Genomic DNA, 13,770 nt, shown 5'->3' on the forward strand with positions numbered 1-13,770 from the left:
AGGCTTTTTGCAAAATAAGATAATAATGCAAGGCTTCCTAAAAAACGACATAGTATAGTAAGGGGTTTTTTTCCTAAAAATTACTAAGTATGGTAAGGCATTTTTTCTTTAAAAAAACGATTATTTATAGTACACATCAAAACTTACATCTTACTGCCCCAAATTCAGCTGGAATAGGCTCCAGCACCCCCCCAATGAGGGAAAAGCTGTAGAGAAAATGAATGTTTTTATTAGAGTTGAAAAGTAGTTAACATGTTAGCAAGACCCAAAGTCTCAACATTTACAATATCTTTTTAAATTAAAAGAACATAAAGATGTTTCCCCCAGTCGGTCAGTTCTGCCACGTGATTGGCTGTGGCCAGCCAGAGGAAATTATGCCACTAGAATTCAAATGAATATTATAAATCAATGGTGTCCATCATGAAAATAGCATAGCTTATAAATAGCTTAAATTAAGCCTCCATTGCACTTCTCGGCTGGAAAAGTAGATGGCGCTAGTCACTTCAATTAGTCAAGGGAGGGGCCAAAAGCTAGAGCCAGTTCCTAAAACGTTACAAATATATTCCAAATTGATTTTGAATATTTTAAAAATGCAAATATATTTTTCTTTAAAACTGAAATTCGGATTAAAAGGAATTACAAGGTTTGTGCTAAAAAACCTTGATCCAAATGAATTGAATGATTTGTTAGTTTGTTTTTGTTGGGTTTACTTAGTATGTTTCAGTTTGTTTTTGTTACATCAACAGTTTTTTTGGGTTTAATTTGATCCAAATTAATTTAAATGTGTGGTTTGTTTTTGTTGTTTACTTTGTAAGCTCTGAGTTTACTGTTTTTGTCACATTTACCTGTTTTTTTTGGTTTGTTTTTGTTACTTTCATCCAAAAGAACTAAATTGCAGATTTGTTTTTTTTAAGTATACTTTTTTGTTTGATTGTTTTTGCTACGTTTAATTTTTTTGGTTTGTTTTTGTTACGTTTACATGGTAAGCTTAGAATGTTGGAGTTTACTTTAATCCAAATTTTTTGTTGTTTACTTCGTTACGTAAACTATTTTTTACATTTACAGGTTTGTTTTTTGGCGCGTTTACTTTAATCCAAAATAACTGAATTCCGTGGTTTATTTTTATGTTTACATTATTTGCTTTGTTTTGTTACATTTACTTTGTAAGCTGTTTTTAGCGGGGTTTACTTGGTAAGCAGTTTTTTAGTTTGTTTTTGTTCCATTTACTTAGTTTTTTTATTAGTTTCCTTTTTTGTTACTTTACTACGTTATTATTTATTAAACGTTTACTTTGTAAGCTATGTTTTTACTTACTTTGATCCAAATGAACTGCATTGCATGGTTTGTTTTGATTATCTTTACTTTATTTACTTTGTTTTGATTAAATTTACTTTGTAAGCTTTGTTTTTGGGAGGTTTATTTTGCGGGTATAGTAGTATTTGTTCGGTTTACTTAGTTTTTTCGTGTTTTTGTTCAGTTTCCTTCATTTTTGTTCAGTTTACGTCATTTTTTAGTTTGTTTTTAATACATTAACTTATTTAGTTAGCTTTTCTTAGCTTCCCTTTAATACTCCTCCCCTTCCTCACCCTGATCGTCAATAGAATCAGCCCCAACCTCTTCATAATCCTTCTCCAGGGCGGCCATATCTTCCCTTGCCTCCGAAAACTCGCCCTCTTCCATCCCCTCCCCCACATACCAATGTACAAAAGCCCTTTTGGCGTACATCAGATCAAACTTATGATCCAGGCGAGCCCAAGCTTCAGCCACAGCCGTGGTATTACTTAGCATACAGACAGCTCGTTGCACCTTCGCCAGGTCGCCACCGGGGACAACAGTGGGCGGTTGGTAGTTAATACCCACCTTGAAGCCGGTAGGACACCAATCCACAAACTGGATGGTGCGTTTATTCTTGATTGTAGCGATGGCGGCGTTGACATCCTTTGGAACAACGTCTCCACGGTAGAGTAGACAACACGCCATGTATTTCCCATGGCGTGGATCGCATTTGACCATCTGATTGGCCGGTTCGAAGCAAGCGTTGGTGATCTCGGCGACCGTTAACTGCTCGTGGTAGGCCTTTTCGGCAGAGATGATTGGCGCGTAGGTCGCTAACGGGAAGTGGATACGAGGGTAGGGTACTAGATTGGTTTGGAATTCTGAGAGGTCGACATTGAGGGCGCCGTCGAAACGTAGCGAGGCCGTGATGGACGATACGATTTGACCGATGAGACGGTTTAAGTTGGTGTAGGTGGGACGTTCGATGTCCAGGTTACGTCGGCAGATGTCGTAGATGGCTTCGTTGTCCACCATGAAGGCGCAGTCCGAGTGTTCCAGGGTGGTGTGGGTGGTTAAGATGGAGTTGTAGGGTTCCACTACGGCGGTGGAGACTTGGGGCGCCGGGTAGACGGCGAATTCTAGTTTGGATTTCTTGCCGTAGTCCACGGAGAGGCGTTCCATCAGGAGGGAGGTGAAGCCGGAGCCGGTGCCGCCGCCGAAGCTGTGGAAGACTAGGAAGCCCTGGAGGCCCGTGCATTGGTCGGCCTGGGGAAGAGGGGGAGGAGTTAGGTGGTTAGGGGGAGGGGCAATGTGGTTAAGGGGGAGGAGTTTGGACCAGGGATTTTTGGGATAAGGTCAATATGGACGTTTTTGGGGGGGGGATTTGTTAGATGATGTTGTTAATTAGAGAATATTGTTTGGGTTTAGTTGGTTAATGAATAATGGTTAATGAATAATGTTTGGGATGAGGTCAACATGGACATTTTTTGGGGGGGATTTGTTAGATAATGTTGTTAATTGGAGAATAGGGTTAGGGTTTGTTTGGTAAATGAAGGTTTTTTGGATAATTTGGGTGTTATGAAATTATGTTTTTCTTTAAATTGTAATGGTTGGCCTGGCGAGGGGGAGGAGTTAGGTGGTTAGGGGGAGGGGTTTGGACCAGGGAATTTTTGGATAAGGGCAATATAGAGGGTAGTTGGTATTCTTTGGGATTTGTTAGATTTTTGGGGTGGATTTGTTAGATAATGTTGATATTTAGAGAATATTATTTGGGTTTAGTTGGTTGATGAAGGTTTTTTGGATAATTTGGGTGTTGTAAAATTATGTTTTTAATTAAATTGTAATAATGGTCTGCCTGGAAAGGGGGGAAGGTGGTTAAGGGGGCGGGGTTTGGACCGGGGATTTTTGGGATAAGGTCAACATGGACGGTTTTTGGGGGGATTTGTTAGAAAATGTTAATTGGAGATTATTATTTGGGTTTGTTCAGTCAGTGAAGGTTTTTTTTGGTAATTTGGGTGTTATGAAATTATGTTTTTCTTTAAATTGTAATGGAGGTCATTTATTATTCTTACTGTTGTTCCAAAAATAGTCAACTCAATAATTTACTTGGGTACACAGTCTATCATTTTTTAAAGTCTATTTAATGTAAAAATAAAGTTTTTAAGGCAATAATAAGTATGATGATATTTTTTAAATTGATAATTTTAATGAAACAAAACTCAAAAGTCAATAATTTAATTGGCTACACAATTTCTTGACAATTTAAATGAAACAAAATCTCAAAATAGTCTTTACTTGTACACATTTTTTTAATAAAAATGTGTACAAGTAAATTATTGTTTTGACTATTTAAAATTATCAATTTAAAAAATATCATCATACTTATTATTGCCTTGAAAACGTTATTTTTACATTAAATAGACTTCAAAAATAATACACTGTGTGTACCCAAGTAAATTATTGTGTTGACCATTTTGTGAAGATTTGTTTTGTTTAAATTAACTATCAATTTAAAAAAAAATGCATGATACTTATTATTGCCATTAAAAACATTTTTAAAAATAAAATAAACTGTAACCAGGTAAATTATTTTGTTGATTATTATGTGAAAATTGGTTTATTTTAGATAAACGTTTTCAATTCAAAACATGTTCTGTTTGATTTTTAATCTAAAAAAACCCATTTAAAACCATATAATTATTTTGAATTATACTATATTTTTTTAGAAATTGTTTTCTAATTTAAAAAAAAATGTTTTCTTCACATTGCTATAGTTTAAATGAAATTATATTCATTATCCTTTACTTTAAGAAAAAAAAAGGAAATCAATGTTTGAATTCCATACTAAGTTTTTTGCTAAAATTCAAATAAACACTACTTTTTATTTATTTTACTGGGGGGGAAATTAATTTCAAAAAGTATTTTTTCCCTTAAAATAAAAGTGGGGTGAGTTGAAAAAGGGAGCGCCCCCATTGGACGATTACTGACCAGTTTTCGTATCCGGTCCAGGACCAGGTCGATGATCTCTTTGCCGATGGTGTAGTGTCCGCGGGCGTAGTTGTTGGCCGCGTCTTCCTTGCCCGTGATCAGCTGTTCCGGGTGGAACAACTGACGGTAGGTCCCGGTGCGCACTTCATCTGCAGGAACACAAAACTGTTAGCGGCTAGAAATGCTAGAGGCTAAAACATGCTAGAAGCTAAAAATTACTAGAGGATACAATTGCGGGAAACTACAATTGCTAGTAGCTAAAAACTGCTAGAAGCTAAAATTGAGAGAAGCTAAAATTGCTATAGGCTAAAACTGCTGGCAGCTCAAATTTATGGCGGCTAAAGTTGCTAATGGCTAAATTTGCAGGCGGGTAAAATTGTTAGCAGCTATACTTGCTGGTGGGTCAAATTGCTAGCAGATATAATTGCTAGAAGCTAGAATTGCTAGAAGCTACAATTGCCAGAATCTACAATTGCTAGGAGCTAAAAAATGCTAGAAGCTAAAAAAATGCTAGTAGCTAAAAAAATGCTAGAAGCTAAAAAAATGCTAGAAGCTAAAAAAATGCTAGAAGCTAAAAAGGCTAGAAACTAAAAAAAATGCAAGCAGGTAAAAAGGCTAAAAGCTAAAAACTGCTAGCAGTTAAAATTGCTAGTGGCCAAAACTGCTGGCGGCTAAAACTGCTAGAAGCTAAAATGGCTAAAAGCTAAAATGGCTAAAAGCTAAAATGGCTAAAAGCTGAATTAGGCTAGTAGCTAGAATTGCTGGCGGCCAAAATTTCTAACAGGAAAAATTGCTAGCATCTAGAATGGCTAGGTTAAAATATCTACAGCTAAATTTGCTTGCAGCTAGAATTGCTGGCGGGTAAAATTGCTAGTGGCTAACATGGCAAGCGGCTAAAATCGCTAGGAGCTAAAGTAGCAAGCGGCTAAAATTGCTAACAGCTAAAATGGCAAGTGGTTAAAATTGCTAGTGGCTAACATGGCAAGAGGCTAACATGGCAAGTGGCTAACATGACAAGTGGCTAACATGGCAAGTGGCTAACATGGCAAGTGGCTAAAATGGCAAGTGGCTAAAATGGCAAGTGGCTAAAATGGCAAGTGGCTAAAATGGCAAGTGGCTAAAATGGCAAGTGGCTAAAATGGCAAGTGGCTAAAATGGCAAGTGGCTAACATGGCAAGTGGCTAAAAATGCTAGTGGCTAAAATTTGCTAGCAGCTAAAGTTTGCTATAACCTATAATTGCTAGCAGCTAAAGTTTGCTATAACCTATAATTGCTAGCAGCTAAAATTGCTAGCGCCTAAACTTGGTAAAATGGTTGTGTTAATCTCACCAATGACGGTAGGTTCCAAGTCGACGAAGACGGCCCTGGGCACGTGTTTCCCGGCTCCCGTCTCGCTGAAAAAAGTGTTGAAGGAGTCGTCTCCGCCGCCGATGGTCTTGTCGCTGGGCATCTGACCGTCGGGTTGGATGCCGTGCTCCAGGCAGTACAATTCCCAGCAGGCGTTGCCGATCTGGACGCCCGCCTGACCCACGTGCACGGAGATGCACTCGCGCTGTGGGAGGGAGGAAGAAGTTGAGGGCCAGAGGTCGATAGGCACGACGACGCCCTCTGGTGGACGGACACTCACCATGTTTGTTCACTGTTGTTGGTTGGCTGGAGGAGTCTTTGAAATGTGAAGGGGCGTGGCGGGAAGGCGGAGATGGCGTTGGTGGAAATTCTTGCTCAAGTACCTGGAAAAAGGACATAGTGGGGTCATTCATTTGTTTTTTGAACCGCTCGCTTATGTATTTATTTTTACCGAGATTTTTCAACTTTTTTCATATGTAGTCACTTTTTAATTTTAGTCCATGAAGTATTTGAAAGACCATAATTATTGTTTATTATTTTTCTAAACTTTCTTGTTTTTAGATTCCTAATTGCTTTTTACATTTATTTCCTAAAACATTTTTATTATTATTATTATAGTTGTAGGTATTTTTTGTTCTTTTTCATATTTTTTTTGTATTTATAATAATTTTTACTTAATATATTTTTGCTTTTATTTCATGATTTTACACCCATATTTTTTACATTGAATGCTTTTTCTTAATATTTTTTATTTTTTTATTATTTTTTTAAATATTTTTTTCTTTTATTTCATATATTTATATTTATTTATTTAGTATATTTATAATATTTATTTAGTATAAATATTTATTTAATGTATTTGTATTTATTTATTTAATATATTTGTACATATTTATTTAATATATTTATATTTCTTTATTTAGTATAAATATTTATTTATGTAATCTATTTGTATTTATTTATTTAATATATTTGTATTTATTTATTTAGTATATTTATATTTAATTATTTAGTATATTTATATTTATTTATTTAGTATATTTATTAAGTATATTTATAGTTATTTATATCATTTTTTATATTTATTTATTTTATACACTTATTTATTTAATATTTATTATTATTTACTTCATACATTTATATATATCTATTTCATATATTAAAATGTATTTATTTCACATATTTCTCACTTTTTTTGCATTCCAAAATTGTCTTTTTTTCAATTCCTGCTTATCCTCACAAGGATCACGGGGGTGCTGGAGCCTATCCCGACCAACTACGGGAACCACCCTGAATGAGTGGCTTGATTAGGGACTCCCTCATTAATCAAGCTTGAATTTAATTATTAATTATTGTATTTATAAAGTGGGGGTTGACATTTTGCTTTGACGTCTTGCTAGCGTTAGCGCCTCAAGAAATGATCACACGTTCCAATTCAAGCGCAATTAGCATGATTGACCTTTGAGACCAGGTGTTGCACTTCTCCCTAATTGGCACTTGTGAGGATAAAAAAAAAAAGCTTATTGCGCAATAAGCAACATTCTATTATTATAGCACCATTTTAGATAGAATATTTAGATTTTTTTTTATAAATGAATTAAAAGAACTGGATTAAAAGACCGGAATATTTGATTTTTATAGATCTAAAACAATGTTTATTTTATTTTTTTTTAAAATATATTTTTAAATTTTACAAAAAGATTTTTTAACTAGAAACAGAAAAATATGATTAAAAAATTAAAATTATGGATTAAAATAACTGGATTAAAAGCCCTGAATATTCAGTTTTTAATAGATCTAAAACAATGTTTATTTTAGTTTTTTAAAAATATATTTTTAGATTTTACAAAAATATTTTTTAACTAAAAACAGAAAAAATGATTCAAAAATGACAATTATTGATTTAAAATGGGGAAAATCAGGAAATTTAATATAAATCTATACTCATTTGAATTTGATCCTAAAACAGGTCGTCATCACTCATCATTTACTTTCCCGGGCCACACAAAATGATATGGCGGGCCAAATTTGGCCCCCCAACCGCCACTTTGACACCTGTGTTTTAGTACTATGTTAATAGATGGCGAATTAGAACAAATAAAATGTTTTTCCAATCCAATATCCTGTTTCGGGTGTTTTTTTTCAGAGGTTTGGAACAAATTAATTAGTTTTTAGTTCATTTGTATGGGAAACATTCGTTTTGACATACAAGCTCAGTACCGGGACGAATTAAACTCATTTCAAGGTACCACTGTATCATGTATAATGTTAACATACATTAAAAATCATAGAAATTAGACTACTTTCTTTAATGTCATTTTTTTTAGAAAAATGACTACACCAAAATTCAAATTTTAGCCATTCTTTTCATTTAAAATTGGAATTTTAACTAAAATCGTACCTTTCTGACTTTTCCCTGACCACACTGTCAAAAGAAATTTTAAAAAAGTGACATTATATATTTCTAAATAGTAAATACATTTATAACTGAATTACAGTTTTATTTTGACTTATTTTTCAAAAGTGAATAAATTTATAACTGAATTCCATTTTTTTTACATGATTTTTTTCTAAATAGTAAATACATTTATAACTAAATTACAATTTGATTTTGTTTAGTTTTGACATTATTTTTTCTAATAAGTAAATACATTTATAACTGAATTACAATTTTATTTAGTTAAGTTTTGACATTATTTTTTCTAATTAGTAAATACATTTATAACTGAATTACAATTTTATTTTGATATGATTTTTTTCTCAATAATGAATTAATTTATAACTGAATTACAATTTTATTTAGTTAAGTTTTAACATTATTTTTTTCTAATTAGTAAATAAATGTATAACTGAATTATAATTTTATCTTGTTACGTTTTGACATAAATAACTAGAGAAGTGCACAGAAAAAAATTATTTGCAATATTAATTTAAAAAAAAATACACCGGAAATTCATGCCAACTCATGCTAGCAAAACAAACAAACTAAGCTAGCTAGCTTCTAGCGAATCTCAAGCTAGCACGGCAACTTACTTCGTAAAAGAGCAAAAGTGTCCCCGTAGAGTTGGATGAGTCTTTGCAAATTCAAAAGATGTCGACTTCTTTCTTATGAAAAGTTGGTTAAATTAGACCTAACTTGACCGCACTTGTAGTTGTTTGACAAGGACGTTCACCAAGTGCGAAATCCCAAAATGAACTTTCCTGTGTATGAGGGCGCGAGGGAGCCTTCATACTTGGGGGTCGTCAAAAACGACTTGACAAAAATGACGCGATGTGGGCGATGAAGTCACCGGAAGCGGATACGTATTCCCAAACGTGAATGGCGTCTTCCTCGAATATTTCGTAGTTTTTTACGTAATTTTAGAAGCGGTCATCACCTCATTGCGTTGCATTTTAGACGACGTCACCGTGAGAGCCATTTTGATACCTTAATTCTGTTGGTCCTTTCAAAATAAAATAATTACGTCAGTGCAATTTTGCTAACTTGGCATATAACGGCATTATTCGTTTGAGCCTTAATGGAGAAACGATATTTATGTATTTATTTATTTTGTTTTGGGATTATATTTTTCTGAGTAGTAAATATATTTATAACGGAATTATAATTTTATTTGACATTATTTTTTCTATATAGTAAATTCATTTAGAACTGAATTACTATTTTATTTTTAAATTATTTTTCCTAAATAGTAAATAAATTCATAACTGAATTACAATTTTATTTAGTTTAGTTATGACAAATAAGTAGGGAAGTGCACAAACAACAACAACAACAAACAGATAAATATTCAATAAATAATAAAGACATAATTGATAAATAAATAAGTACTACTAGTCAACATGCTATTCTATACTGTAGTATTTTAGTATACTATTTTGAACTATTTTATACTATTTTATACTCTCTTATACTCTTTTATACTCTTTAATACTATATGCTACTATACTATACCCTACTCTACTATACTCTACTACACTCTACTATACTCTACTATACTCTACTATACCCTACTCTACTATACTCTACTACACTCTACTATACTCTACTATACTCTACTATACTCTACTCTACTATACTCTACTCTACTATACTCTACTCTACTCTACTCTACTCTATTCTACTCTACTATACTCTACTCTACTATACTCTACTTACTATACTCTACTCTACTCTACTATAGTCTAGTATACTCTACTACACTCTACTATACTCTACCATACTCTACTATACTCTACTACACACTTCTACACTCTACTTCACATATTTTATACTATACTCTACTACACACTACTATACTCTACTACACACTATTACACTCTACTATACTCTATCATACTCTATCATACTCTACTATACACTACTATACTCTACTATACTCTACTATACTCTACTATACTCTACTATACTCTACTATACTCTACTATACTCTACTATACTCTACTATACTCTACTATACTCTACTATATTCTACTATACTCTACCAAACTCTACCATACTCTACTATACTCTACTTTACTATTTTATACTATACTCTACTACACTCTACTACACACTACTATACTCTACTACACTCTACTACACACTACTATACTCTACTACACTCTACTACACACTACTATACTCTACTACACTCTACTACACACTACTATACTCTACTACACTCTACTACACACTACTATACTCTACTACACTCTACTACACACTATTACACTCTACTATACTCGACTATACTCTATCATTTTCTACTCTACTCTACTCTACTCTACTCTACCCTACCCTACCCTACCCTACCCTACCCTACCCTACTCTACTCTACTCTACTCTACTCTACTCTACTCTACTCTACTCTACTCTACTCTACTCTACTCTACTCTACTCTACTCTACTCTACTCTACTCTACTCTACTCTACTCTACTCTACTCTACTCTACTCTACTCTACTCTACTCTACTCTACTCTACTCTACTCTACTCTACTCTACTCTACTCTACTCTACTCTACTCTACTCTACTCTACTCTACTCTACTCTACTCTACTCTACTCTACTCTACTCTACTCTACTCTACTCTACTCTACTCTACTCTACCCTACCCTACTCTACTATACCCTACCCTACCCTACCCTACGCAACACTACGCTACACTATACTATCCAATGCTATGCTATGCATTCATAAATTGAATCATTGCTCAGTCACACACCTTCATAATGCAACTTTTCTTCCCAACACCCCCTAAAAAAACGGCAAAATCGAAAAGCCCCCCCCAAAATATCCCCATTCGAATACCCGCACGGCAAATGTCAAAACCTCCCGCGACTCCACAAACACGTTTGCCCCATTTAAAGATGGTCCTTTTCCAGACTTTGGGGTTAACAGCGGTGGGCCCTTAAGAGGGGACATCATTTATTCAAAGGGTTTTTACCGTGGAGGCCCCGCCTCCAAATCCCATTCCTCTTTTAAAAGTCCCGATAGCTCCCTTTAAAAATAAGACGGCGGGGCTTTTTATACCATTCCTCGGTAAATTTCTTTCGTGTAGTCATGCGTGATACAAAGTGGGGTACCTGAAGGAAGACAATAAAAATGGTGCAAAATACATGGTGTTAAGATTTTGGTGTCCAATCGGTTGTCTTTTTTGTGAATTTCGTTCATAGACGTCAAAATATATTTTCTTTAGCAGTTTTTATGCATGTTATTATTTTGCCTGTTATTTTGATGTACATTTTTATGCATTTTATTTTGATGCATATTTTTATGCATTTTATTTTGATGCATATTTTTATGCATGTTATTTTATGCATGTTATTTCTATGCAAGTAATTTTTATGCATGCTATTTTTTTGCATGTTATTTTCATGTTATTTTTGTTATTTTTATGTTATTTTTATGTTATTTTTGTTATTTTTATGTTATTTTTATGTTATTTTTATGTTATTTGTATGTTATTTTTATGTTATTTTTATGTTATTTTTATGTTATTTTTATGTTATTTTTATGTTATTTTGATGTTATTTTGATGTTATTTTGATGTTATTTTGATGTTATTTTTATGTTATTTTTATGTTATTTTTATGTTATTTTATGTTATTTTTATGTTATTTTTATGTTATTTTTATGTTATTTTTGTTATTTTTATGTTATTTTTATGTTATTTTTGTTATTTTTATGTTATTTTTATGTTATTTTTGTTATTTTTGTTATTTTTATGTTATTTTTGTTATTTTTATGTTATTTTTGTTATTTTTATGTCATTTTTATGTTATTGTTATTTTGTATGTGATTTTTATGTTATTCTTATGCATGTTATTTGTATGCATGTTATTTTTATGCATATTATTTTTACTCACATATAAGCCGTACCCTCGATCCACTCATTTTCTGTCCAAAAAAGCGGCTTATACGCGAGTAAATACGTTAACTCATGCACGCAAACTATTTGAGCGTAAACTAATTTTTCTCCCGTCCACGTCAAGTCCAAGAACAACTCTACTCAAGTTAAAAAAAATACAGAGTGGTAAAAATAGTACTTTTGGAAGTACTTTCCTCCAAATGTTCCTGAAGTAACAAAATTGTAAACAACCTCCGGCGATGTCAGCGTGTGACAAATGTCGCTATCAAAACGTCTGCTTATCTGGCGTTTGCCGCCAAGAGCTGTCGCACTCCATCAAGTAAGTTGAACAAAGAATTGATTTGTTTATCTTGGGCAGCAAAAGGGTCAGCGCTTAGTCCCACCATATTTCCGCCACTGATAAGCAAATGTAGCGCGTAGCGTAGCAAACACATTCATCTAGCGGAGACATGTTTTTTTTTAATGGGTAGTTTTGTTTACCAAGAGTCATTCATAGTGTTTTCTTCTCATTATTACTCCAGTTCTTTCAGCCATATCTTTTTATTTTTTTATTTTTACAACACTAGGGGGCTTTCTGGAAGTGGATTTTTTAAAAACAAACACTTCAGCCATCTTGGATGTGAATCAAAACAACTAGAAGTTATTTATTTTTCTCGCTTTTAAATATCAAGCGAAACTTTTTTTTCTCTACATATTTGTTTGTAAAATGGTAAAATAGTGATATAAACACATGGGAAACAATAAATAATTATGTATTTGAATATATTTAAAAAAAAAAATACAGTCCTGCTTCATTTAAAATTAAACTCGCACCCGAACGACCCTTCTTTTTCTTTGTTTTGCTTCCTGGTTCAACTCTGCCCCGATCTATGATTGGTTGTTTTTCTCATCGTGCTCTGCCATTGGCTGGCCACCACTTCACCTAATTCTCATTGTCTGTCAATAAGTTTGGTTGAGCCGTATTTTGAAGATTTGTCACAATTTTTAAACAAATAAATGTATAATATAGTTATTATTGAGGCGTCTACACGAACAAATATTACCTTCTTAGTTTTTTAAAATGTTTCTTTGCGAAAGAAAGTAAGAACATATTTACCGTGAGGCGTAGTCAACGGCAACATTATGGAAAGGAAGCCACACCTGGAAACTCGCCAATCAATCAGTTTGAGTGCGTTCAGGGACATCATGTAAAACAAGCTTCACCTCACATCACCCCTGCTTTCAGCTTTAACAAATGTAATGTGTTTTTTCATTTAACCAACATTTCGTAGCTACGTTCAACTTTAACTAAATATAAATCGTGCTGGCTTATTTATATCGTGATAAAATTGAATTTAATTGCAATAATAAAGCAAATTCTTTGTTTTCCTGAAGCCATGAAGGGGACGGCTAGGTTCATAAGAAGCTAACGTGGCTAGTACATCGTTGTCCATCAATAAAAAGGGGTTTCTAATTATTTAATAAGTCGTAACTTTACTTATAAGGTGTGTTCGTGATCAATAAACTGAACTGTCGTATTGTTTAAGTTTGAATGACAATTATTGATTTTATTTTATTTATTTAGTTGACGCGAGGGGGTATTACCGTAAATACTATAAGAGTGCGTCCCATTATTTTTTAGACGCTACCTGACTATAGCTTAAATGCTAGTCGGACTTTTTTAACCTTTTAAAAAAGATCAGATGCCCTTCAAACCACTTGTTGTTCTTAGCTAGCTTGCACCCATAATCATAGGTCACATGAATTATGCATGTTGAGTCAAGTGAAATGGAAATTAGGACGTTTGTTGTTCCAGGTGTATTTTATTTTTTA

General features: G+C 33.4%; 1 protein-coding gene across 1 annotated transcript; it reads right to left on the reverse strand.

Moving 5' to 3' along the window:
- Window positions 1-209: 209 nt before the first annotated feature.
- On the reverse strand, window positions 210-8,973 carry tuba8l2 (tubulin, alpha 8 like 2). Its single transcript, XM_077723134.1, has 5 exons — window positions 8,644-8,973; window positions 5,891-5,993; window positions 5,593-5,815; window positions 4,264-4,412; window positions 210-2,541 (listed from the first exon to the last, which is right to left on the reverse strand). Exons 2-5 carry the CDS (start codon window positions 5,891-5,893, stop codon window positions 1,564-1,566), a joined length of 1,353 nt encoding a protein of 450 aa, XP_077579260.1. The 5' UTR covers window positions 5,894-5,993; window positions 8,644-8,973; the 3' UTR covers window positions 210-1,563.
- Window positions 8,974-13,770: the final 4,797 nt, after the last annotated feature.

Source organism: Stigmatopora nigra, chromosome 1, assembly GCF_051989575.1.
Source record: "Stigmatopora nigra isolate UIUO_SnigA chromosome 1, RoL_Snig_1.1, whole genome shotgun sequence".
Taxonomy (NCBI): domain Eukaryota; kingdom Metazoa; phylum Chordata; class Actinopteri; order Syngnathiformes; family Syngnathidae; genus Stigmatopora; species Stigmatopora nigra.

Coding starts and splice junctions, on each gene's coding strand:
- tuba8l2 (XM_077723134.1), bottom strand. Junction 4,413..5,592: donor CTTGGAACCTACCGTCATTG/GTGAGATTAACA, acceptor GTGTTCCTGCAG/ATGAAGTGCGCACCGGGACC. Junction 2,542..4,263: donor TGGACCGGATACGAAAACTG/GTCAGTAATCGT, acceptor CCTCTTCCCCAG/GCCGACCAATGCACGGGCCT.